Here is a 27,500-nt window from a genome sequence, read left to right on the forward strand (position 1 = left end):
TTTATCATTCCTTATGTTTACCTTCTGCTCTGTGTTTATGTTCTGTAAAGCTGCTTTGAGACAATGTCTATTGTAAAAAGCGCTAAACATGAATTGAATTGAATTAATTTCTAATTTGCGCCAAAAAACACCGTCAAGCAGCTGAAACATGCTGTAAAATCTCAGTTCAACATTATCTTTATTCCTATTTGAAGGGTTTTGATAACACACTTGTTAAAACAAAAGACGTTATAAAAGAGTTTATATACGTTTGTCAGCTATTGTCCCTTATAATCCATTTAAATTAAAACTTGCTAATTATTCAACAAGAGCAACAGGCAGAGTTACTACACATTGTGCAGCACAATTCAGACACCACATTTTTATAAAAAATAGGACTGAAGCGTTTTTTGCCACTTTGAGCTCATCGTAACCGAATGCTGGACCACGAGGGCGACTCGTGCTACAGTGCTGGGGGCGCGTGATGATGACGTCACAAGTGAGTGACTGATTGCCGTGAACGTCATGTATAGACTATCATAAACTTTCTTGTCTCTTTGAATTTTAAGTTACTCTGCATTTCTATGCATTGCTCCATTAAAACCTCAACATGTGGTGAACACAACTCTCCACTAAAAAAGTGAGGGGGACGAATTTACCTTTTATAAAAAGTGCGGGGGACATGATGTCCCCACGTCCCCCATGTCCCCCGTGTAATCTACGCCCCTGCTTCATTTTTCATAAGCAGTCAAAACAGACAAGGTCAAGTTAACTCGGAGCTCCTAATCTGTATAGGAGGACAATAGGAGGGTTAAATGGGAAGTAAAAGCTAAAGGTCTTCGGAAACAGAGAGAAGGAAACGTGTTGGATGTGTTATAGATGTGCAGTAGGGGGCAGCACTTACACTCTACATTCACAATTTACACACCTGCTGCAACATATAAATATTTAATACAGTAGAGTGTAGTATAGTACAGTATATTATAGTATAGTGCAGTATATTATAGTATAGTGCAGTATAGTACAGTATATTATAGTATAGTACAGTATATTATAGTATAGTACAGTATATTATAGTGTAGTGCAGTATATTATAGTATAGTGCAGTATAGTACAGTATATTATAGTATAGTACAGTATATTATAGTATAGTGCAGTATAGTACAGTATATTATAGTATAGTACAGTATATTATAGTATAGTGCAGTATAGTACAGTATATTATAGTATAGTACAGTGTAGTATAGTGTAGTGCAGTATAGTGCAGTATATTATAGTATAGTACAGTATATTATAGTGTAGTGCAGTATAGTACAGTATATTATAGTATAGTACAGTGTAGTATAGTGTAGTGCAGTATAGTGCAGTATATTATAGTATAGTACAGTATATTATAGTATAGTACAGTATATTATAGTGTAGTGCAGTATAGTACAGTATATTATAGTATAGTACAGTATATTATAGTATAGTACAGTATATTATAGTGTAGTGCAGTATAGTACAGTATATTATAGTATAGTACAGTATATTATAGTATAGTACAGTATATTATAGTATAGTACAGTATATTATAGTGTAGTGCAGTATAGTACAGTATATTATAGTATAGTACAGTGTAGTATAGTGTAGTGCAGTATAGTGCAGTATATTATAGTATAGTACAGTATATTATAGTATAGTACAGTATATTATAGTGTAGTGCAGTATAGTACAGTATATTATAGTATAGTACAGTATATTATAGTATAGTACAGTATATTATAGTGTAGTGCAGTATAGTACAGTATATTATAGTATAGTACAGTATATTATAGTGTAGTGCAGTATAGTACAGTATATTATAGTATAGTACAGTATATTATAGTATAGTACAGTATATTATAGTGTAGTGCAGTATAGTGTAGTATAGTATAGTATAGTATAGTATAGTATAGTATAGTATAGTGCAGTATAGTGTAGTATAGTATGGTATAGTACAGTATATTATAGTATAGTGCAGTATAGTACAGTATATTATAGTGTAGTGCAGTATAGTACAGTATATTATAGTATAGTGCAGTATAATATAGTATAGTGCAGTGCAGTACAGTATAATATAGTATAGTGCAGTACAGTGTAGTATAGTATAGTGCAGTACAGTGTAGTATAGTATAGTATAGTATAGTGCAGTGCAGTACAGTATAATATAGTATAGTGCAGTACAGTGTAGTATAATATAGTATAGTGCAGTACAGTGTAGTATAGTATAGTATAGTGCAGTACAGTATAGTATAGTATAGTGCAGTATAGTGTAGTATAGTATAGTATACTATATTATAGTGCAGTATAGTGTAGTATAGTATAGTATAGTGCAGTATAGTACAGTATATTATAGTATAGTGCAGTATAGTGTAGTATAGTACAGTATATTATAGTATAGTGCAGTATATTATAATATAGTGCAGTATAGTGTAGTATAGTATAGTATACTATATTATAGTGCAGTATAGTATAGTACAGTATACTATATTATAGTGCAGTATAGTGTAGTACAGTATAGTGCAGTATAGTATAGTGCAGTATAGTGTAGTACAGTGTAGTGCAGTGTAGTATAGTATAGTGCAGTATAGTGTAGTACAGTATATTATAGTATAGTGTAGTATAGTATAGTATAGTACAGTATACCATATTATAGTGCAGTATAGTGTAGTACAGTGTAGTATAGTATAGTACAATATACTATATTATAGTGCAGTATAGTGTAGTACAGTATAGTATAGTGCAGTATAGTGTAGTACAGTGTAGTATAGCATAGTATAGTATAGTATAGTATACTATATTATAGTGCAGCATAGTGTAGTATTGTATAGTGTAGTACATTATAGTGTAGTATAGTGTAGCACAGTACAGTGTAGTATAGTATAGTGTAGTATAGTGTAGTACAGTATATTATGGTATAGTATAGTACAGTATACTATATTATAGTGCAGTATAGTGTAGTATTGTATAGTGCAGTATAGTATAGTATAGTGTAGTGTAGTACAGTGTAGTATAGTATAGTATAGTGCAGTACAGTGCAGTATAGTGTAGTACAGTATAGTGCAGTATAGTATAGTACAGTATAGTATAGTACAGTGCAGTATAGTATAGTACAGTATAGTATAGTGCAGTACAGTGCAGTATAGTATAGTGTAGTACAGTATAGTGCAGTACAGTGCAGTATAGTATATTATAGTATAGTATAGTGCAGTATAGTATAGTACAGTATATTATAGTATAGTACAGTGCAGTATAGTATAGTGTAGTACAGTATAGTGCAGTACAGTGCAGTATAGTATAGTATATTATAGTATAGTATAGTGCAGTATAGTATAGTATATTATAGTATAGTACAGTGCAGTATAGTATAGTGTAGTACAGTATAGTGCAGTACAGTGCAGTATAGTATAGTGTAGTACAGTATAGTGCAGTACAGTGCAGTATAGTATAGTATATTATAGTATAGTATAGTGCATTATAGTGCAGCATTGTACAGTATAATGTAGTAAGTTTAATCTGCTCATTACACCAGAGAGACACAACACTACCATCTGATTCATGTGTATTTAATATTGTTTTTTGTCTTTAATTACACACGTGTCACGTGACATATTACACACTTCATCTCAAATCATTCTCAAACAACAAACCATACAAAACCAACATCCATTAAACACAATAAGTACAAAAGAGAAACCTGTAAATAACAGAGTTGATGAACACAAACCAAGCCCCTGATCAGATGGAGGGTGAATGTGGTTAAAGAGGTTTAATCTTCTGCTACAGACGGGACTCAGTAATAAAAAGTGCAAACTTACTTAAGAGTAAAGTACAAAGTATAAAGTTACACACGAGTAAGAACATAGTGGATATGAACAGTCCTATGTATTTATCCACAAAGATGATTTTCTGTCTCAAGACAACATTAATAAACAGTGATTACTGAAAAGGAATTTCAGGATAATAAAAAAAATAAAGATTATTTTAGTGCTAAATACATTCCGCATTACTATTCCTAAAGTTCCTGTTTCAGCACAGACCGCACTGTCTTACTGAAGTGTTAATGATTTGCACATGCAGTTAAAGAGGTTTAGTTGAAGCTGAGTCTAGAGAAGCTCCTGAGATCCACTAGAGAAGCTCCTGCGATTGAACTGACCATGACATCTCATACTACCTCCTAAATAAAGTGATATATTTTATAGTGAAGGTTCCTGTGTAGGCCTCGAAGTGAAAGACTTTTCATTCACAGAATGGGTTTCAGTCAGAGAGACTGCACGTAGCTGCTGTATGAAGCGGCTTGTGAAGGCTTCATCATGTCTGAACGTTCCAGCAGCTCACTGTAGCACCCGTCCTGTCCATACCTGAAGCGCTTTATTCACGTTACAGCTCTCATTAATTTGTAGTTTTCTGATTTACGGTTCCTTTGGGTTCTGTGGGATCTCTATGTCTGGGTCTGTAGAACCTGGACACACATGAGAAGTACACTGAGCTCCTCAGTACACTTTCTCTGCTGCAAACACATTTGTGGAGTTAATAATGGAGAAGGAATCCATTGTGTGCAGAAAGTTCAGTGAGACAGTGTGTTCTGACATCAGAACAAGTCTCCATCATGTGATTAAAGTCATACAGAAGCTTTTGTTCTGTCAGATATTTTAGTGCTGATCTGCTTTATTCCTACAGTGTGTACACTTTATCTGTTTATAGTTACCTGTAGTGTTGTGAAGCTTCAGGGAAACCAGTTCTTGTTTGTGGTCACTTAGCGTGTCACCTTGTAATTATCTACACAATCTCTATTCACATTTATAAAGTAGAAGAGCAGCTCAGTTCTCAGGTGTGTCCTGATTCTAAATGTTAGGTAAGGTGCGTTTCAGACGCTTTAGACCTCCATGTAGAGAACATCAGGATCAGGGTGGACCCTCAGACACTTATTAACTCTTAACTCTGTCGCTTATTATTCACCAAATTGTGTTAATTATTACAGACACCACGGTGTGTGGAATGAGCCCTGCGTCCTGGGTAATGTCTCCATCGTTGGAGGTATCGCAAAAGATCTGTTACTGCTGAGTTCTCTGCACTCAGATCCTTCCTTCCTGTTAGATCATTCTGATAATGTTTTTTTTTTAAATGAAAGAGAAGTGAAAGAAATTATGCAACATGTTGCAATTACAGTTTAGCTTTCACTTTGAGCTACACATACCATCAGTTATTTTTAAAGGTCAGGGGCTTTCCACCGTCACCACGGCCTGGAGCTTAATTCCAAAGCCCGAAACTATGAACACTAACTCGTTTGTGGAGTTAATAAAGGAGAAAGAATGCATTATGTAGAAAGTGAAAGTGTGCTGAAGACTGAGCTCAGCTCAGGTCTCCATCATGTGATTAAATGTTTACACGGTGATCCAGAAGCAGACGTTACACTGCGACGTTCTGCTCGGCGACAGCTGCATCCGTATTAACTGAAGCTGAATCGTTCAGAGCTGTGAAACAAACCACAAGATAAAACTTTATAAATAACATCTCACTCTGATTCTCTCCTGATCCTCACACAATAATAATAATAATAATAATAATAATAATAATAATAATAATAATAATAATAATAAACATCACATATGTCAGATTTACTAGATTTTAAGGTGAAATACTGAAATAATCCTCACTGTAGAATAAAGACTAAAACTCCAAGCCTTGTGTGTTTATGTACTTCTTTACTTAGCGAACATTTCCTGATGTGTCTGATGGATTATTAAGATAACACAAGCTCATGTTTTAGAGCTGAAACTGTTCATTTTAACACATTACATCATTAAATTATATATTTATATCAGTTTTATTTATAATTTATAATTTCTGCTTGTTCTATTCGCACTAAATCCCTAAATGTTAGTGAGACCTCGCAGTGTTTCAGTAAGAAGGACATGAACAGCTGCATGGTGGATATTTTACACCCCACACTGGGAGTGTCGTCTGGAACGAGGAAGGAAATTCTAGTGTGTGTGTGTGAGTGTGTGTGTGCGTGTGTATGTGTGTGAGTGTGTGTGTGAGTGTGTGTGTATGTGTGTGAGTGAGTGTGTGTGTGTGCATGTGTGTGTGTGTGTGAGTGTGTGTGTGTGTGTGTGTATGTGTGTGAGTGTGTGTGTGTGTGTGTGTGAGTGTGTGTGTGTGTGTGTGCATGTGTGTGCGTGTATGTGTGTGTGTGTGTGTGTGTGTGTGTGTGTGTGTGTGTGTGTGTGTGTGTATGTGTGTGTGTGTGAGTGTGTGCATGTGTGTGCGTGTATGTGTGTGTGTGAGTAAGAGTGTGTGTGTGTGTGTGAGTGTGTGCGTGTATGTGTGTGTGAGTAAGGGTGTGTTTTACTAAGAAAGAGAGGGGTATAGTGTGTGTGTGTGTGTGTGTGTGTGTGTGTGTGTCTGTGTGTGTGTGTGTGAGTGTGTGTGTGTCTTTTTATTATTAGGAACAAAAAAATTACCGTCTTTCTCTTCATAGTCATCATCTTCTGTCTGATGGTCATCTAAAAAACAGGAAATGACATCACACTGTCAGTGTGAGAGCTTATAAACCTCCAGATTTAGATTAATACATGAATGTGAAAAAGTCCCCAAGAACAAAGCTGATAAGTAAAGAAAAGTGTTTTGGTGAAATGTTGAAATTTTACTCTGAAGCTACAAAACGTCCCAAACACAGTGTTGAGTAACTGAGAGCCAATCAGAGGACACAGGACACGTCAGTGTCCATGTCCTGAGGTAAAGTTAGAGAATCTACACAACTACACCACTAACACACCAAGGCTGAACACTGAACCTACTCAGAATGGGGACCGCTGATGCTCTTCTTAGCTCTGAGAAAAAAACAAAACAAAAGGAAGTGATTATTAGAAGGGGGGGGGGGGGGCGTTATTATCGCCACATATACATTACAGCACAGTGGAAGTCTTTTCTTCAGCTGAGGAGGTTGGGGTCAGAGTACATGGGCAGTTATGATACAGCGCCCCTGGAGCAGGGAGGGTTGAGGGCCTTGCTCATGCTTGATCGATCAGGTGTTTGTCACCGTACCGTATCGTACAGACATCAGGCTTTGTTTGTACATTTGTTTACTGTACGCTTCAGTGCTTGGATTCTTCTCTATTCTCTGTTTCTGAAAGCTGATTGGATGAACCGAGTTCCAGCTCCACACTCCGGCGAGAGCAACACAACAATTCTGCATGAATCTAACTGCAGCTGGTATTCTGTCTGTAGACCCCAAACCTCATCCATGATGTTGTTCAGTAGATAAAGTCATCAGACTGCTCCATGAATAAACATGACCTTATCACAGTGAAGGGGATTTCTCATCACTATGCACTGTACCTAAAAACATCCTGATATTATCACTGGCACACACACACACACACACACACACACACACACACACACACACACACACACACACATGCCGTCTCCTGATTTTTGTGCTTTGATGTAGATAACAACTTGTTTTTTTTGCCATTTGGAAACCTGAATAAGAAACGAAAGCGTCTGCAGCTGCCTGTTGTTTTCTGCCCGGTTTTTGTTCCGTTAAGCTGCGGTGCATTTCAGACCATGGGAGACGTCTAACATCCTGATCCCTTTAAGACTGCGTGCCATTTTAATGTTTGGTTTAAGTTGCTACTCCTTTGTTAAACTTCCTGCTCTTGCTCTTGGATCTCTGTCAGATTTTCTCTTTGTTTGGATTGTAGAGCTTTATCTAAAATATCTAGAAAATGACCAGTAGTTCAGGATCTGAGCTCCAGTTCTCATCAGGCTTGTGAGTGGATTTAAAAGTAATAATGATGAGTGTGTGTGACTAAACGTTAGGTGTGTTTGAGCTTGAACAGTGATGATGTGGTCACATGTGCACTAAAATAAACTGCAGAATAAACAGAACTGCTGCTTTGGCTTTTTAACATTTTCCCCTTTTTTAGTTCCCTAATTTTACGTCTTTATAAAGTCTTTAACTCTTTCTTCACATTATCACTACATTATCACTACATTATCACTACATAGTCACTACACTATCACTACATAGTCACTACATAATCACTACATAGTCACTACATTATCACTACATTATCACTACATAGTCACTACATAATCACTACATTATCACTACATAATCACTACATTATCACTACATTATCACTACATAGTCACTACATTATCACTACATTATCACTACATTATCACTACATAATCAACACATAATCACTACATTATCACTACATAATCAACACAATCACTACATTATCACTACATTATCACTACATAGTCACTACATAATCACTACATAATCACTACATTATCACTACATTATCACTACATTATCACTACATACTGCATGGGAACGATGGATAAACTCATCACTTTAGACTGTTTATGTTTAATTGCCCTTATACACTGTATATATTATTCATCATCATTTAATCCTCTTCCGGTTGCTGTTCTTATCTTTTTATTTAATTTGACTTTTTTAAAGAACTTTAGTACTTACGCTGAAAACGTCTTCGCTTTAATAAGAGAACGATCAGGAGGCCGACGATGAGAGACCCGATCACTACTGCAGCAGCAACGATGTTCTTCACCGAGCTGTCAGGTGCTGGGGGGGGGTTCCAGGGGACATCTTTTTTTTGGGGACGGTGAGAGGGGGAGGGAGAGAGAGAGAGAGAGAGAGAGAGACAGAGAGAGTGAGTGAAAGAGATAGAGATAGAGAGAGAGAGAGAGAGAGAGAGAGAGACAAAGACAGAGAGAGACAGAGAGAGAGACAGAGAGAGACAGAGACAGAGACAGAGAGAGAGAGAGAGACAGAGAGAGACAGCGAGAGAGAGAAAGAGAGAGAGAAGAGAGAGGGGGGGAAGGGGGGAGAGAGAGAGAGGGGGAGAGAGATAGGGAGAGAGAGGGAGAGAGAGATACAGAGAGAGAAAGAGAGAGACAGAGAGAGAGAGAGGATTCAGTCAGTATGAACAGAATTACTTGTTAATCTTCTGCGGTAATATTACACTTCTGCTCATTGATCATTTCTGCTGATCAGAACATTACATCATGTGTAATAACAATAACAATAATTACCCTTTATCTTCAGGTCTGAAGTGCTCGTCCCTTCTTCTTGATACCTGCTGTTGAGGACGACACACCTGAATTGTCCCCAGAGAGAGTCGATCTTACTGAAGGTCAGTTTGCTGGTCAGAGTGAACAGACGGTCGTGTCCCTGTTTTGTACTCAGGTTTGCGCTTTTTGTCCAGTTTGAGTTGCTGAGATCAAACCAGTGGATGGTTCCTGCTGGGTAACCACCGTTAGCTGTACAGTACAGATCAGCAGCTCCATCGTTCACTATCTCCTTCTGCCCGGTGGTTATAACTGGGGGGAAGTACTTGGCTTAAAGAAAACAAAGGTCACGGGGTCACGAGGTAAGTAATACAAACAATCTCAAAAAGGGAGAGAAATAAAGGTGTAGTTTTGTCTCTGCAGTAGTGAGATCATGTGCACACCTGGACATTTGGCTCTTACCTGTGACATTGAGTGTGAACAGGCTGATCCTAGTCCCCAGACTGGTTCTGATTAAATATCTGTATTCACCTTCATCTGAGATCATGGTGTTATGAAGCTCTAATGATGGAGCATTTTCAGCATGAAATCGAGGGTCTCCAGTCACAATGTTATCAAATGTGTTAAATATTAAACAGGGATTTTTCTGTCCAAACTTGGTTATAACCACAGTGTTAATACTAAGCTTGTCTTCTGTATGGACCTCTAAACTGCAGGAGATGATGGTGGTCTGACCCATGACTCCAACTGCTGGCTGACATTTCAGTGTGAACAGACCTGTAGGAGAAAAAACAAACATAAACACACCAGAAATCAGCGTCACCACAGAGGAGGACATTCACGTGAGACGTAACACAGACCTCACTATGTGATGCTACCACCAGTGTGGTGAACTTTAATGAGTGTCTGAAACACTGATACATTTTCATCTGACAGCAGAAAACATTTCCAGTCGTTTGCTGAGTCTTTATCGTGATCCTCTGCAGGTTTTCTTACTATTTTGTTTCATTAATTTCTTCTCCTCACTTTTCCAGCTCTGTGGAGCATCTAGCTTGTGAACACCTTCTCCCATCTGAGCTGTGGAGCTCTTTAGCTCCTCCAGGGATCTTCTATGTGCTCTTAGATGTTTCTCTGACTGATTCCTCAGCACTGATCCCTCAGCACTGATCCCTCAGCACTGATCCCCAGCACTAATCCCTCAGCACTAAGCAGACAGCACTAATCCCTAAGCACTAATGCGTCAGCACTAATCCCTCAGCACTAATCCCCTCAGCACTAATCCCTCAGCACTAATCCCTCAGCACTAATCCCCTCAGCACTAATCCCTCAGCACTAATCCCTCAGCACTAATCCCTCAGCACTAATCCCCTCAGCACTAATCCCTCAGCACTAATCCCTCAGCACTAATCCCTCAGCACTAATCCCTCAGCACTAATCCCCTCAGCACTAATCCCTCAGCACTAATCCCTCAGCACTAATCCCTCAGCACTAATCCCTCAGCACTAATCCCTCAGCACTAATCCCTCATCACTAATCCCTCAGCACTAATCACTAATGATTTCATTGGTTTTGCTCTTTAGCTCTTTTCTCTATTCAACACTTTTAAATCAGAATAAAATTCCACTTACTGTCGACTGACTTTCCAACACGAAGTGACGACATCATCAGCACAAAGAAGAGGAGAGATGCAGAAGCCATGTCTCTGTCTCTGTAGAGAAGAGGACTAACATCGGGGTGATGAGACTGAAGAGGAAGTAAAAGAAGCAGAAGGAAATGTTTTATTCCTCGGGTCGCTGTTACACGCCTACTGTTGTGTGATGGTGTGTTGATTTTACACTAATGTCTCTCTCTCTGTCTTTCTTCTCTGTCTCTCTCTCTCAATCTCTCTCTCTCTCTGTCTGTCTGTCACTCCTTCTCTCTGTCACTCTCTCTGTCTTTCTGTCTGTCTCTCTCTCTCTCTGTCACTCTCTCAGTCTCTCTCTCTCTCTCTCTCTCGCTCACTGTGTCACTCTCTCTGTCTCTCTCTTTCTCTCTCTCTCTCTGTCTGTCTGTCTCTCTCTCTGTCACTCTCTCTCTCTCTCTGTGTCACTCTCTGTCTCTCTCTTTCTCTCTCTCTCTGTCTCTCTCTTGCTCTCTGTTACTCTCTCTCTCTGTGTCACTCTCTCTGTCACTCTCTCTGTCTGTATCTCTCTTTGTCTCTCTCTCTCACTCTCTCTCTCTGTGTCACTCTCTCTGTCACTCTTTCACTTTCTCTCTCTATCTCTCTCTCTATCTCTCTCTCTCTCTCTCTCACACACACAAACACACACACTTTCTCTCTCTCTCTCTCATATCTGGACCCATTACACAAATAACACAGCGTTTCCTGGAGCTATGACCTCTGTACCAGAATGTTCTACTCCCTGAACAGACTTCATTCTCCTTGACAGCACAGAGAGATGATTAAATCTTACACCACATCATTAGTATTATATTTATCCAGCTCTCATTTCTGAGGAGGGATTAAAGGGTTAAAAGTCTTTACATGGCCCACACAAATCTGTCTAATTACTCTCAGCCTTCTTTATGGGAGCAGAACACTGTTAAATCTGTGGATCAGATACCAGAGACTACATCAGATAGACGACCTGATACTCACATCATCATATTGTAAATAAAACCTCAGACAATCTCAAGTCTATTCTCATCAACAGAGACGTCCGAGCGACCAGAAGGCTTCATAAACAGGCCAATAAAAGCAGTTATAATGTGTCACAGGAACACTGCCATATTACACAGTAAAGGTCTTTAGATCATTAATCACACAGACTGGACTGTACAGTGGGTTTAGTTCTGTATTTAACTCCTAAACATACACATTATTACAAAGGAGAAGGTTTACAATTAAATAAATAATTTAATAAAATAAAATAATAAAAAACTTTTACTTTATAATATTCTACAAAGTTAGTGAAGGGACTCAACTCTGTTTTACACTGAATAGATCTGGTTATATCTGATTATATCTGATTATATAACACTGTGTACATTTACTCTTTTTTATTTCAATCCAAAATTGGTTTCAATACGTTAAAAAACAAAAAAAACAAAACAGGTTTGTGATCGCAAGTATATAAACAAAGGTCCAGTTTTTCCAGCTCTGCGAAACACACACACTCACTCACTCACAAACACACACACACACTCACTCACAAACACACACGCACACACACACACTCACACACACACACACACACACACACACACACACACATGCTATAACACAGGTTATATACTTATAACGAATTTCTGCTTGCATTTACATTTTATTTGCCTCGTAGTCACGTGTTTGAAAGAAACAAAGAAAGCCAGCAGTGTTTGTCCTGTGTCCTGTGTACTGTGTCCTGAGTACTGTGTCCTTTGTCCTGTGTACTGTGTCCTGTGTAGTGTGTCCTGTGTACTGTGTAGTGTGTCCTGTGTCCTGAATACTGTGTCCTGTGTAGTGTGTCCTGTGTAGTGTGTCCTGTGTCCTAATACACTACTGACTACTAATGTGTTACAGACATTAAACTCCGATCTTCACTTTAAACCTCAACAAACTCTTAACGAGTCCAAATGAAATAAGAAACGCGGTTTAGCAGGAAAAAAGGTTTTGCGGTTAATGTGACTAAAACCTGCCGAATTTACACACAGAGCAGTAGACAGACAGACAGACAGACAGACAGACGGAGAGAGAGACTTACTGATCGAGCCCTCGTGTTGATCCGATCCCTGCTGTGAGTGAGCGTGAGTGTGTGAGTGAGTGTGTGAGAGAGAGAGCGCCCTTTCTCTACACTACACGTAGATCACTGGAACACTTTCACTTTCAGAATGACTGTAGATCAGACAGAACAGATCTGATGACGAAACACAGATGAAACCCAGAAGCTCGGACTCACAACAATAATCTGTAACACAAAGTGTTGTGTTGTTTATTTCTGCTCAGAACACGACCAATATAAACAGCATTCATTTTAAAACGCGTGTAATTTGAAGGTTTGCAGAAACAAAAACGGACTCCAGCATGACGCAGTGCAGAAAAACCCGGAAACGATCACAATCAGCTCGAACCCTTCATCATCATCATCCTCACTGACATTCGCCCTCTTCAAGGACCATCATTCAGTCTCACTTTCACTCTGTAGATTTAAATATCACTTTCATCTTCCTCCTCCTCTCTTTCTCCACTGAGCATTTCATCATCATCATCATCATCATCATCATCATCATCATGAAGTTCCACCTGTAAATGATCTGAATGTATCTGTAACCTTCTGTAGACAGATATAAGGCCATGTGTACAGGACATAGTGCAGATGTTCTTTAACCATCATACCAACACTTCAGTGTATCTGATATCTGTGTCATGTTCAGGGAAATAAAATGTATATTCTCAAATGTGTAAATGTTTATTCCGGTCACATGACAGAAGAAAAGCGACTGCTCAGTTGAGTGCAAATAATCATTCATTCATTCATCTTCTACCGCTTATCCGAACGTCACGGGGAGCCTGTGCCTATCTCAGGCGTCATTGGGCATCGAGGCAGGATACACCCTGGACGGAGTGCCAACCCATCACAGGGCACACACACACAAATAATCATCATTATATAAATAATTATATTCACACACAATTAATTTCATAGCAATATTTTATTATACGTAGAAATGCACAAACATTAATAAATCCGTATAAACCCAGGAATGAGAGACGAGACAGGAGCCTGCAGCTTTACAAGGTTCTGAACAAATAAAATTGTCCAAATTAAACGCAAGTGAGACAAAAGTCATGTGCAGAACCAAAACACACACTGTGGAAGGACAACGAGACAGGAAGTGAAACAGTCTGACATTACAAGAGGGGAACACACACAGACAGACAGACAGACAGACAGACAGAGCTCTGGATATGATGTGGTGTAGCAGGAAGAGAGTGAGAAGGTGTGTGTGTGTGTGTGTGTGTGTGTGTGTGTGTGTGTGTGTGTGTGTGTGTGTGTGTGTGTGTGTGTGTGTGTGTGTGTGTGTGTGTGTGTGTGTGTCTCAGCCCAGGATCAGAGAGGATTTGCCACCAGGAGAATATTTAGTGTTATAAAAATGAATTTAGGAATCAAAATAGGCTAGAATAGGTAGAACTCACTGAGATTAAAATTCACAGGAGTGACCTGGCCATGATGAGAAAGAGTGCTTCAATAACAGACTTACACAATACAAACAAAGTTTTTATAAGTTATATAGTTATTACGAGATCTATCCTTGAAAGGTTATCCTATGCTTCTCAGTCTTCAATTGTGAATCAATTAAAAAACAAACTATTTGGAACATAGTACATACTAAACCAGTTAAGTATAAAGAATTCAACAAATAAGACAGTGGCAACAAGCCCACCAAAGCATAACCTCAATTTTGTAATAAAATTATATATTATTTTATTTAATAAAAGTCCATTAATATGGATTTTAACCTAGTTGTTTCCAAACGGATGGTCATCGTGCCTCCTGCGGAGTTGCCAGATGGCACAGAGGGCAAGCCACACTTTTGACATTTTATGAACTAAGTCTATAAAATTTATTGAATGTAATCATCAGAGAAAAAGACTACCAACCAACATAACGTATCAAATCATTGCATAAAGCATTCTTTTGTATTATTTCATATGTATGGTTTGTAAGTTTGAAATTGTGTCATTCATTTTCTGTGGAAGGGGACAAAAACTAGGATGCACATTGCATACTGCCAGGGGGTCTCATGCTGATACAGTTTTAGAACCACCTAATGTCTACCACATTCTGAAATAGTGATGATGACGACTGATGTGGCAGAAATTTCATCATGGATGACTGCTCATCAGTTAAAGCTCAATCCTAGGAAAACTGAACTGCTGATCATCAGGTGATTCATCCCCAGGTCATGACCTTACTATATCCTTGCACAACGATCTGATCTCCCCTTCAGCCACAGCTCACACCCTTGGTGTAACCATGGACACTCATCTGTCCTTTTCCTCTCATGTCCCTAATGTGACTCGCTCATGTCGGTTTCTTCTCTACAACATTAGAAGGATTCGGCCATTTTCCCCACACAGACTGCTCAGGTACTTGTTCAGTCTCTTGTCATTTCTAGACTGGATTACTGCAATGCATTGCTGGCAGCTCTACATATGAACGCAATCCGTCCTCTGTAAATGATCCAGAATGCAGCTGCACGGCTTGTGTTCAACCTGCCAAAGTTCTTGCATTCCACCCCGCTGCTGCAATCCCTCCATTGGCTTCCGTAGCAAGTTTACTACAAGACTCTTCTCCGTTCTGGCACCAAGGTGGTGGAATGAACTTCCCCTAGAGGTCCGGACAGCTGAGACACTGGCTATTTTCAAGCGGCGGTTGAAGACCTACTTATTCAGGAAACACTTCAGCACTTCTTTCCTTATATTTGGCATTTAAAAAAAAAAAAAAAAACCTTTGACACTTTTTCATTGTAACTTTGAACAAATGTTTTAAACTCATGGTGTCTTAAGTCTGTAACCTAATGAGCAGCATTAATGTATTCAGTGTTAGAGATTTAAGCACTTATGTACGTCGCTCTGGATAAGGGGTCTGTCACATGCTGTAAATGTAAATGTAAATGTGGACATTCAGACTGCAATTAAAATCATCTACAGCTTAATCTTTTTTTTTACTGTACATTAGAGATGCTCGAATCATAAACGTCAACCGAATCGGCAGCTTCGATATCATTTAATCCTTTTTAATGAATGCTGTTTTAAATGAACGTTCATTTATTTAAAAAAAAAAAAAGGAATTATCACATCTCTCATATCCGCCTCCGACCCACCCGTGTTTTATTAAAATGCACGTTATTTCTTATTATGCTACCCATCCCGTGAGTTAAAAATAACTTAACACAAAAAGGTCGCAAGGTGCAATTTCGTAACGAACTTTGCAAAGGACACTTTGCACTCTATCAGGGCTGAAGTATACAAACTTAACCAGTCGGCATTGTTTTTAGTAATTAGGCTTGTAATATCCTTAGGTGCAGATATATGTACTGTATACACATGGAGATAAATTAACATGAACCTTTATTTATATATATCGAGCGGAACTCCTGCATGTCCACACTTGCTGGCGACAACAGACTGAAACCCCGAACACCAATCCCTACAGGACAACCTTGTGTACAACATCCCTTTTACCACAAGGTTATTTTTTTTTTTTACTAAATACAGAAATATGCAGTACTACAAATTGTAGGTAGGCCTATACATTATGTACAGTGGTGCAAAATTTCTGCTCATTTCATTGGTAGGCCAAACCTTTTATACAGTAAATGTAAAATAACATAGCCTTTAAAAGGACATATTAAAACTTCTGTAAATGGGAAAAAAATACATTTGCAAACTCTCACTCATCTTCTACCGCTTATCTGAACTTCTCGGGTCACGGGGAGCCTGTGCCTATCTCAGGCGTCATCGGGCATCGAGGCAGGATACACCCTGGACGGAGTGCCAACCCATCACAGGGCACACACACACTCTCATTCACTCACACACTCACACACTGTGGACAATTTTCCAGAGATGCCAATCAACCTACCATGCATGTCTTTGGACCGGGGGAGGAAATGTGTCTGTCAATAACATTATTTGATAAATAATCCAGTACATGGGTTGGATGGTAATAATAAACAAACATATTATTTCAGTGAAATGCTTTATCAAAGTATTTACGTGAAATGACCTCTATGAGGCGTAACGTTACTGGCCCTATCACAGGTCAAACGGAATTCCCCCTTTGCATACAAAGCTCTGATCAATGATCTGATATTTACATATCCTTGTGTCCATCTTCATACATGTTTGTTATAATGTTTTCATATGCTAATAAGCTCATGGTTACGACTGAGCAGTTAAAAGTGCGTAAAAATTCAAATTGCGCGGTTATTACGTTTGACCAATCATATGCGGTTTAGTAGACTATCAGAGCAGTTGTGAGAAATACTAACACGAAACTAGGATGGGAAAGAAAATCACTATTAGTCACGTGACTGGAACGGGGAAGGAAAAATGTCAGCGGGAGTGGGCGGGACCGGGAATACACAAATATACCTTTGATATAAATTAAAATATAATCTGTTTGCTTTGGTATGGCTGGTTAAATGAATGACGTGCTCCACACACCCGTCCTCCACACACCCGTGCTCCACACACCCGTCCTCCACACACCCGTCCTCCACACACCCGTGCTCCACACACCCGTGCTCCACACACCCGTGCTCCACACACCCGTGCTCCACACACCCGTGCTCCACACACCCGTGCTCCACACACCCGTCCTCCACACAATAATATAAGACTAGGCGTCTTCCCCATGCACTCTGTAGAAGCCGCGAAAATTAAAAATGGAGTCGAAAAAAGAAAAAGAAAAAAAAAACAGGAAAGTGGGAGGAAATGGACGTCATTGTCCTGGGATTGGGACGGGATGGGATTTTCCCCAGGTTTTTTTTGCGGGATTTACATGGGACGGGAATTTTTTTGGGGAGTGGGAGGGGAGAGGTGTCCCCCTCTATACGAAACGTAATTAATTATTATTCAGCATCAATTTACTTGTTTTTGTGACACCATTTTCACACAAATGGATTTATCTAACACAAAGATGGAAAAATAATAAAATAAATGAATAAATTAAAGGGCACAAAAATAAATGTAATTTCCTCTGGCAGGTGCAGTAACTTATCGTTTATTATTATTGACTCCTGAATTCATGATGCTCACTTTGATGAGAATATTAACCATAGAAGAGGATGCATGTTTGTAACACTGAATTTTGCTAAATAAACCATACATATTTGACTGAAACCTGTCTATTAATATCTGTTTGCATGAACTTTAACTTTGGAATTTTGTAACTGTTGCCCCGATTCTTACATCTGGAGCCTTTTAATTCCCTTCTATGGTCATCGCGCTGGGTAAACAGAAGGGACATGCTTTGTGAGTTACCCATGCGAAACGCAATAAACCGTTTGGCAGAATATACCCTGACCTGGTGTAACCCTCTATCTGGCTCTTTCAGTCTCTCTCTTGGAATGTCCATGGAGTTATGGCTGCCAGCAAAATTCCCACTGAAAAATCCCATCACATGAGAGCATGAGAGAGACTGTGTGTGTGTTTGTGTGAGTAAGTGAGTGAGTGAGAGACAGACAGAGAAACACAGAGAGAGAGAGAGAGAGAGAGAGAGAGAGAGAGAGAGAGAGAGAGAGAGAGAGAGTGAGCTGATCTGATTTTCATCCATGAAACTTTCCAGAGACAAATAAATCAGATATGATGAGACACAGTTTGTTTTTTATTGTGATGACAGGATCGGCATCAGCAGCTCAGCATCAGAATCAGTTTTATAAGATCAGTTCACCCAATATGGAGTCTCTCTCATCTGCACGCTCGCGCACACACACACACACACACGCACGCACATACACACATACTCACACTCAACATTCACAATTCACACACCTGCTGCAATATAATTAACATTTAATAGTGGAATGGAATATAGTATAGTGTAGTACAGTATATAGTATATTATAGTATAGTACATTATAGTATAATGTAGTACAGTATAATGTAGTAAGTTTAATCTGCTCATTAAACCAGAGAGACACAACACTACCATCTGATTCATGTGTATTTAATATTGTTTTTTGTCTTGTTTAAGTACACACACGTGTCATGTGACACTATATTACACACTTCATCTCAATTCGGAACATTTTATTTTTCATTCTCAAACAACAAACCATACAAAACCAACATCCATTAAACACAATAAGTACAAAAGAGAAACCTGTAAATAACAGAGTTGATGAACACAAACCAAGCCCCTGATCAGATGGAGGGTGAATGTGGTTAAAGAGGTTTAATCTTCTGCTACAGACGGGACTCAGTAATAAAAAGTGCAAACTCACTTAAGAGTAAAGTATAAAGTCACACATGCGTAAGGACATAGTGGATATGAACAGTCCTATGTATTTATCTACAAAGATGATTTTCTGTCTCAAGGCCACAGTAACACAACATACACACCACACAACATACACACCATACACACACATCTTTGCACATACTATATATCATTTCATCGTTTGCTGTTTTGCACAATTCTTTACACCATCTCAGGGACCTGCTGCTATGAAACTGTGTTCATTATAGTTTTACTGCACGTGATACTGTTGAACATACAGTATTTACACTGGTCACCGCTGTTACTGTTTATTTTCTTTTGTGCAGTGTCTTTTTGTAGCTTTTGTATTGTCTAGTAATTTTTTGTCCTGCACTGTCTCGTCTGTCCTGCCTGTCCTGTCCTGCACTGTGTACACCAGGTTACACAGATACACTTTATGTATCTAGGACTAACTTACTAAGTCCTTATAGCTCTGTGTGTGTGTTATGTAACACACTGATCCTGGAGGAATGTTGTCTCATGTCATTGTGTACTGTAACAGCTATATATGGTGTAATGGCAATAAAAGCTTCTTGACTCTTGACTAATAAACAGTGATTACTGAAAAGGAATTTCACCAGAAATTACAGGATAATAACAGATTATTTTAGTGCTAAAGACATTTCGCTTTAATATTCCTAAAGTTCCTGTTTCAGCACAGACCGCACTGTCTTACTGAAGTGTTAATGATTTGCACATGCAGTTAAAGAGGTTTAGTTGAAGCTGAGTCTAGAGAAGCTCCTGAGATCCACAAGAGAAGCTCCTAAGATCCACTAGAGAAGCTACTGAGATTGAACTGACCATGACATCTCATACTACCTCCTAAATAAAGTGATATATTTTATAGTGAAGGTTCCTGTGTAGGCCTCGAAGTGAAAGACTTTTCATTCACAGAATGGGTTTCAGTCAGAGAGACTGCACGTAGCTGCTGTATGAAGCGGCTTGTGAAGGCTTCATCATGTCTGAACGTTCCAGCAGCTCACTGTAGCACCCGTCCTGTCCATACCTGAAGCGCTTTATTCACGTTACAGCTCTCATTAATTTGTAGTTTTCTGATTTACGGTTCCTTTGGGTTCTGTGGGATCTCTATGTCTGGGTCTGTAGAACCTGGACACACATGAGAAGTACACTGAGCTCCTCAGTACACTTTCTCTGCTGCAAACACATTTGTGGAGTTAATAATGGAGAAGGAATCCATTGTGTGCAGAAAGTTCAGTGTGGAAATGACTGAGGACAGCTCAGGTCAGCGTCAGCTGCTTTTGTATAAACTGAAGCTGAATCGTTCAGAGCTGTGAAACAAACCACAAGATAAACCTTTATAAATAACATCTCACTCTGATTCTCTCCTCATCTTCACACAATAATAATAATAATAATAATAATAATAATAATAATAATAATAATAATGCACATCACATATTACAGAAAGTATAGTGTGTGTGAGTGTGTGTGTGTGTGTGTGTGCGTGTATGTGTGTGTTTTACTAAGAAAGAGAAATATAGTGTGTGTGTGTCTGTGTGCGTGTATGTGTGTGTGTGAGTAAGGGGGTGTGTGTGTGTGCGTGTATGTGTGTGTGAGTAAGGGTGTGTTTTACTAAGAAAGAGAGATATAGTGTTTGTGTGTGTGTGTGTGTGTGTGTGTGTGTGTGTGTGTGTGTGTGTGTGTGTGTCTTCCTATTATTAGGAACAAAAAAATTACCATCTTTCTCTTCATAGTCATCATCTTCTGTCTGATGGTCATCTAAAAAACAGGAAATGACATCACACTGTCAGTGTGAGAGCTTATAAACCTCCAGGTTTAGATTAATACATGAATGTGAAAAAGTCCCCAAGAACAAAGCTGATAAGTAAAGAAAAGTGTTTTGGTGAAATGTTGAAATTTTACTCTGAAGCTACAAAACGTCCCAAACACAGTGTTGAGTAACTGAGAGCCAATCAGAGGACACAGGACACGTCAGTGTCCATGTCCTGAGGTAAAGTTAGAGAATTTACACAACTACACCACTAACACACCAAGACTGAACACTGAACCTACTCAGAATGGGGACCGCTGATGCTCTTCTTAGCTCTGAGAAAAAAACAAAACATTACAGCACAGTGGGAGTCTTTTCTTCACATACCCCAACTGAGGAGGTTGGGGTCAGAGTACAGGGGCAGTTTACACACGTCTCAGGGTGAAGTCTGGACTTGAAGTGATTATTACACACGTCTCGGGGTGAAGTCTGGACACATGCAGTGGTTCTGGTGTATAAAACGTTAGGCGAACCTTCACAGTAACGATGTTACGTCACCGCTGGTTTCTGCACCGAGGAGTTCAGGGCGGTTTAGAAGGACGACTGGTGACGGTTTCCTTTGTTTGATTCGATCGATCAGGTGTTTGTCACCGTACCGTATCGTACAGACATCAGGCTTTGTTTGTACATTTGTTTACTGTACGCTTCAGTGCTTGGATTCTTCTCTATTCTCTGTTTCTGAAAGCTGATTGGATGAACCGAGTTCCAGCTCCACACTCCGGCGAGAGCAACACAACAATTCTGCATGAATCTAACTGCAGCTGGTATTCTGTCTGTAGACCCCAAACCTCATCCATGATGTTGTTCAGTAGATAAAGTCATCAGACTGCTCCATGAATAAACATGACCTTATCACAGTGAAGGGGATTTCTCATCACTATGCACTGTACCTAAAAACATCCTGATATTATCACTGGCACACACACACACACACACACACACACACACACACACACACATGCCGTCTCCTGATTTTTGTGCTTTGATGTAGATAACAATTTGGGTTTTTTTTTGCCATTTGGAAACCTGAATAAGAAACGAAAGCGTCTGCAGCTGCCTGTTGTTTTCTGCCCGGTTTTTGTTCCGTTAAGCTGCGGTGCATTTCAGACCAAGGGAGACGTCTAATATCCTGATCCCTTTAAGACTGCGTGCCATTTTAATGTTTGGTTTAAGTTGCTACTCCTTTGTTAAACTTCCTGCTCTTGCTCTTGGATCTCTGTCAGATTTTCTCTTTGTTTGGATTGTAGAGCTTTATCTAAAATATCTAGAAAATGACCAGTAGTTCAGGATCTGAGCTCCAGTTCTCATCAGGCTTGTGAGTGGATTTAAAAGTAATAATGATGAGTGTGTGTGACTAAACGTTAGGTGTGTTTGAGCTTGAACAGTGATGATGTGGTCACATGTGCACTGAAATAAACTGCAGAATAAACAGAACTGCTGCTTTGGCTTTTTAACATTTTCCCCTTTTTTACTTCCCTAATTTTACGTCTTTATAAAGTCTTTAACTCTTTCTTCACATTATCACTACATTATCACTACATTATCACTACATTATCACTACATTATCACTACATTATCACTACACAGTCACTACACAGTCACTACACAGTCACTACACAGTCACTACACAGTCACTACATAGTCACTACATTATCACTACATTATCACTACATTATCACTACATAGTCACTACATAGTCACTACATAGTCACTACATAATCACTACATAGTCACTACATTATCACTACATTATCACTACACAATCACTACACAGTCACTACACAGTCACTACACAGTCACTACATAGTCACTACATTATCACTACATTATCACTACATTATCACTACATACTGCATGGGAACGATGGATAAACTCATCACTTTAGACTGTTTATGTTTAATTGCCCTTATACACTATATATATATATTATTCATCATCATCATTTAATCCTCTTCCGGTTGCTGTTCTTATCTTTATATTTAATTTGACTTTTTTAAAGAACTTTAGTACTTACGCTGAAAACGTCTTCGCTTTAATAAGAGAACGATCAGGAGGCCGACGATGAGAGACCCGATCACTACTGCAGCAGCAACGATGTTCTTCACCAAGCTGTCAGGTGCTTGGGGGGGGTTCACTGGGGCATCTTTTTTTTTTTTTTTGGGGGGGGGGGGGGCGACACAGAGGGGGAGAGAGAGACACACACAGACAGAGAGAGAGACAGAGAGAGAGACACAGACAGAGAGAGAGAGAGAGAGAGAGAGAGAGAGAGAGAGAGAGAGGATTCAGTCAGTATGAACAGAATTACTTGAATATTAAACTTCTGCTCATTGATCATTTCTGCTGATCAGAACATTAGAACATTACATCATTAGTAATAACAATAATTACCCTTTATCTTCAGGTCTGAAGTGCTCGTCCCTTCTTCTTGATACCTGCTGTTGAGGACGACACACCTGTATTGTCCCCAGAGAGAGTCGATCTTACTGAAGGTCAGTTTGCTGGTCAGAGTGAACAGACCGTCGTCTCCCTGTGTTATACTCAGGTTTGTGTTTTTTGTCCAGTTTGTGTTCCTGAGATCAAACCAGTGGATGGTTCCTGCTGGGTAACCACCGTTAGCTGTACAGTACAGATCAGCAGGTCCATTGTCTATTATCTCCTTCTGCCCGGTGGTTATAACCGGGGGGAAGTACTTGGCTTAAAGAAAACAAAGGTCACGGGGTCACGAGGTAAGTAATACAAACAATCTCAAAAAGGGAGAGAAATAAAGGTGTAGTTTTGTCTCTGCAGTAGTGAGATCATGTGCACACCTGGACATTTGGCTCTTACCTGTGACATTGAGTGTGAACCTGATGGACGCAGGCCCCTGACTGGTTCTGATGAAATAACTGTATTCACCTTCATCTGAGATCATGGTGTTATGAAGCTCTAATGATGGAGCATTGTTAAAACTAAATCGAGTGTCTCCAGTCACAATGTTATCAAATTTGTTAAATGTGAAAGAGGGATTTTTCTGTCCAAACTTGGTTATAACCACAGTGTTAATACTAGGCTTGTTTTCTGTACGGGCCTCTAAACTGCAGGAGATGATGGTGGTCTGACCAATGACTCCAACTGCTGGCTGACATTTCAGTGTGAACAGACCTGTAGGAGAAAAAACAAACATAAACACACCAGAAATCAGCGTCACCACAGAGGAGGACATTCACGTGAGACGTAACACAGACCTCACTATGTGATGCTACCACCAGTGTGGTGAACTTTAATGAGTGTCTGAAACACTGATACATTTTCATCTGACAGCAGAAAACATTTCCAGTCGTTTGCTGAGTCTTTATCGTGATCCTCTGCAGGTTTTCTTACTATTTTGTTTCATTAATTTCTTCTCCTCACTTTTCCAGCTCTGTGGAGCATCTAGCTTGTGAACACCTTCTCCCATCTGAGCTGTGGAGCTCTGTAGCTCCTCCAGGGATCTTCTATGTGCTCTTAGATGTTTCTCTGACTGATTCCTCAGCACTAATCCCTCAGCACTGATCCCCCAGCACTGATCCCCAGCACTAATCCCTCAGCACTAAGCAGATAGCACTAATCCCTAAGCACTAATCCCTCAGCACTAATCCCTAATCCCTAATGTGTCAGCACTAATCCCTAAGCACTAATGTGTCAGCACTGATCCCTCAGCACTGATCCCTCAGCACTGATCCCTCAGCACTGATCCCTAATGTGTCAGCACTAATCCCTAAGCACTAATGTGTCAGCACTGATCCCTCAGCACTGATCCCTCAGCACTGAGCAGACAGCACTAATCCCTAATGTGTCAGCACTAATCCCTAAGCACTAATGTGTCAGCACTAATCCCTAAGCACTAATGTGTCAGCACTGATCCCTCAGCATTAATCCCTAATGATTTCACTGGTTTTTGATGTAAAACTAATACAGTCTGAATAGAGCTTTGCACCCGGGAGCCATTATTATGCCTCTTTTCCACCGGAAAGAACCGGCTGCTGGTTCTAAGAACCGGCTAGAGAGCATCACAGCGCCGAGTGTGATGTCACTGTATACGTGTCACGTTACACAGCAACATTAGCGCAGCAGCGACAAACACAAATACAACAACAACAATGGCGGATGTTACTTTAATGTTAATACTCATGGCTTTGTGAACCTACATTAACACCCAAACGCGGCGAATCCAACGTGTACGTTCGGCTACGTGCAATCTGTATAAACGGAGGTTGTGATGGCGAAAGTACTTAACGCTATTTTATCGTTAACACAGAAAAAAGTTAGCCTTAGCATGTAGCTACCTGCTATCATGTGTGCTGATAATGTATCATATCGCGGTAAAGTAAAAGTGTATTAAACATTAGCATACTTATATGGGGTCAGAATTGTTTCATTATTCTGAATAAATACACTATGATCCACAAATAAATATAAAGAGTTTCACAAATATTTTTACAAATTTCACAAAAAGAAATGAAATTCACAAATAAATAAAATGGGATTTGCAAATAAAACATATTTATAAATTGTATTTATTTGCGAATGTCTTCCTGCTCATTAGTGAATCGCGTTCTGTACATTTGTGGATTTGAAACATTTCTAACGTCAAGACGTGCACAAGAATCCACAAATAGGTGACTCCGCCCACCGCCTACTCCAGCCAATCACGTTCTGATTTACTCGCTCTTCACACCACCCCTGGACCCATTGATGATGCTGAACTCGTTTCCATAGAAAGCAGAACTGAACTAACCCTTAGTGCTGCTACAGTCCATACAGGGTTACCAGATTGGGCTCGAATCTGCGACAAATGTTTTTTATTTGTTTTTTTTTTATCGTATTTTGCAGCACATATTACACTGTGATAGAGCGAGTAAATCAGAACGTGATTGGTTTGAGGTAGACCGTGCCACGATTGGTCAGCGCCACGAGACCGTTGTCCGATTGGCTGGAGTAGACGGTGGGTGGAGTCACCTGTTTGTGGATTCTTGTGCACGTCTTGACGTTATCAAATCGCTAGCCCCGCCCACAGCCCCGCCCACAAGCGGTTCTTAAGTCATGACCAGCAACGTTTTGGTGCTACTTAAGAGCCACTTTTCCTGGTTCAGAGCCGGTGCTTTGGTGGTAGAAACAGAAAGAACTGGTTCTAAATTAGGCTCCGAACCTGCACTCAAACTGCCTCGGGGGTAAAGGGGCAATAGTCAGGACCTTCTGTATTATTTGTGACGTTTAAGCATCTTTAGTTCTTTTCTCTATTCAACACTTTTAAATCAGAATAAAATTCCACTTACTGTCGACTGACTTTCCAACACGAAGTGACGACATCATCAGCACAAAGAAAAGGAGAGATGCAGAAGCCATGTCTCTGTCTCTGTAGAGAGGAGGACTAACATCGGGGTGATGAGACGGACTCCCTCACTCCACCATGACTGTTAACTCTGTGGATCAGATACCAGAGACTACATCAGATACCAGAGACTACATCAGATACCAGAGACTACATCAGATAGACGACCTGATACTCACATCATCATATTGTAAATAAAATCTCAGACAATCTCAAGTCTATTCTCATCAACAGAGACGTCCGAGCGACCAGAAGGCTTCATAAACAGGCCAATAAAAGCAGTTATAATGTGTCACAGGAACACTGCCATATTACACAGTAAAGGTCTTTAGATCATTAATCACACAGACTGGACTGTACAGTGGGTTTAGTTCTGTATTTAACTCCTAAACATACACATCATTACAAAGGAGAAGGTTTACAATTAAATAAATAATTTAATAAAATAAAATAATAAAAAACTTTTACTTTATAATATTCTACAAAGTTACAGACTATCACATTATAAAATAAAACTCATACAGGGAAACTTTCGGGATGTAACTTATTTCCAGGGACTTCCGGTCTCACACAGCTACAAGCCTAGCAGCACGCAAATGCTAAGAGGACCCCAGCTGCCCTACGCTTTCGCCTGTACTGTAAATAAGTTCGGCTTATTATCCATTTGTAATGAGGTTAGAGACCGCGTTCTAATTCTAATTCTAACACACACACACACACACACACACACACACACACACACACACACACACACACACACACACACACACGGGCGTAAATTTCATTTAATAGTGGGGGGGGGGGCAATAAATATAAAACAATTTCTCATGAGCAATTTTTGAAGGGGGGACACAAATAATAGTCTGATTGTACTTATAAATATTATTATTGTAGCATGGAGCATATTGTAGCATTATGGGTATTTTCAAAGTTTTTATTCAAAGAAAGTAAAACATCATAAAAATAATCACAACAATAAAAACAAGGAATTAAAAAAGTTTAAAATTTTATTTAAAATTAATTAAGACACTTAAAAAGAAATAGATTATACAGTAAATACAGTGAGGTCAGTTCGGACGTAGCACAGTGCTCATTAGTAAATGTACAGCTAAACAATATGCTAATTGTGGCCGTTAATGTTAAGTTACCATGATGCCAAGTCGTCCTAAATACAACACTGCATGGGAAACGGCTTTGGGTGTTAGTTACAGTGCAGTGAGCAACAAGCTAACGTTAACTAGATAAGGCAGATTTTAATCACTATTATAGCAGATTCATGGAAAATTACATCCATAATCAG

The 27,500-nt window shown here is 39.4% G+C and overlaps 2 protein-coding genes across 5 annotated transcripts in view; both read right to left on the minus strand.

Moving 5' to 3' along the window:
* Window positions 1–3,550: 3,550 nt before the first annotated feature.
* On the minus strand, window positions 3,551–20,513 carry LOC113658689 (muscle, skeletal receptor tyrosine-protein kinase-like). Its single transcript, XM_047814289.1, has 9 exons — window positions 20,495–20,513; window positions 12,774–12,843; window positions 10,680–10,794; window positions 9,514–9,828; window positions 9,076–9,381; window positions 8,501–8,629; window positions 6,801–6,833; window positions 6,465–6,506; window positions 3,551–5,474 (listed from the first exon to the last, which is right to left on the minus strand). Exons 3-9 carry the CDS (start codon window positions 10,747–10,749, stop codon window positions 5,410–5,412), a joined length of 960 nt encoding a protein of 319 aa, XP_047670245.1. The 5' UTR covers window positions 10,750–10,794; window positions 12,774–12,843; window positions 20,495–20,513; the 3' UTR covers window positions 3,551–5,409.
* zgc:174863 (uncharacterized protein LOC100136852 homolog) overlaps window positions 18,731–27,500 on the minus strand; it is a 9,624-nt gene continuing 854 nt past the window's right edge. Inside the window, exons 1-9 of one of the 4 annotated variants that reach the window (XM_047814286.1) lie at window positions 26,723–26,793; window positions 26,380–26,456; window positions 26,145–26,291; window positions 23,677–23,991; window positions 23,239–23,544; window positions 22,865–22,993; window positions 21,093–21,125; window positions 20,757–20,798; window positions 18,731–20,347 (exon numbers count right to left, since the gene is read on the minus strand). In XM_047814286.1, the coding sequence (XP_047670242.1) occupies window positions 20,271–20,347; window positions 20,757–20,798; window positions 21,093–21,125; window positions 22,865–22,993; window positions 23,239–23,544; window positions 23,677–23,991; window positions 26,145–26,214 (972 nt within the window). In that variant the 5' untranslated portion in view covers window positions 26,215–26,291; window positions 26,380–26,456; window positions 26,723–26,793 and the 3' untranslated portion in view covers window positions 18,731–20,270. Of the gene's footprint in view, window positions 20,348–20,756; window positions 20,799–21,092; window positions 21,126–22,864; window positions 22,994–23,238; window positions 23,545–23,676; window positions 23,992–26,144; window positions 26,292–26,379; window positions 26,457–26,722; window positions 26,861–27,500 lie in introns of those variants that run through there. The other 3 variants (XM_047814287.1, XM_047814285.1, XM_047814288.1) reach the window with 3 other exon arrangements.

This window comes from Tachysurus fulvidraco, chromosome 5, assembly GCF_022655615.1.
Source record: "Tachysurus fulvidraco isolate hzauxx_2018 chromosome 5, HZAU_PFXX_2.0, whole genome shotgun sequence".
Classification (NCBI taxonomy): domain Eukaryota; kingdom Metazoa; phylum Chordata; class Actinopteri; order Siluriformes; family Bagridae; genus Tachysurus; species Tachysurus fulvidraco.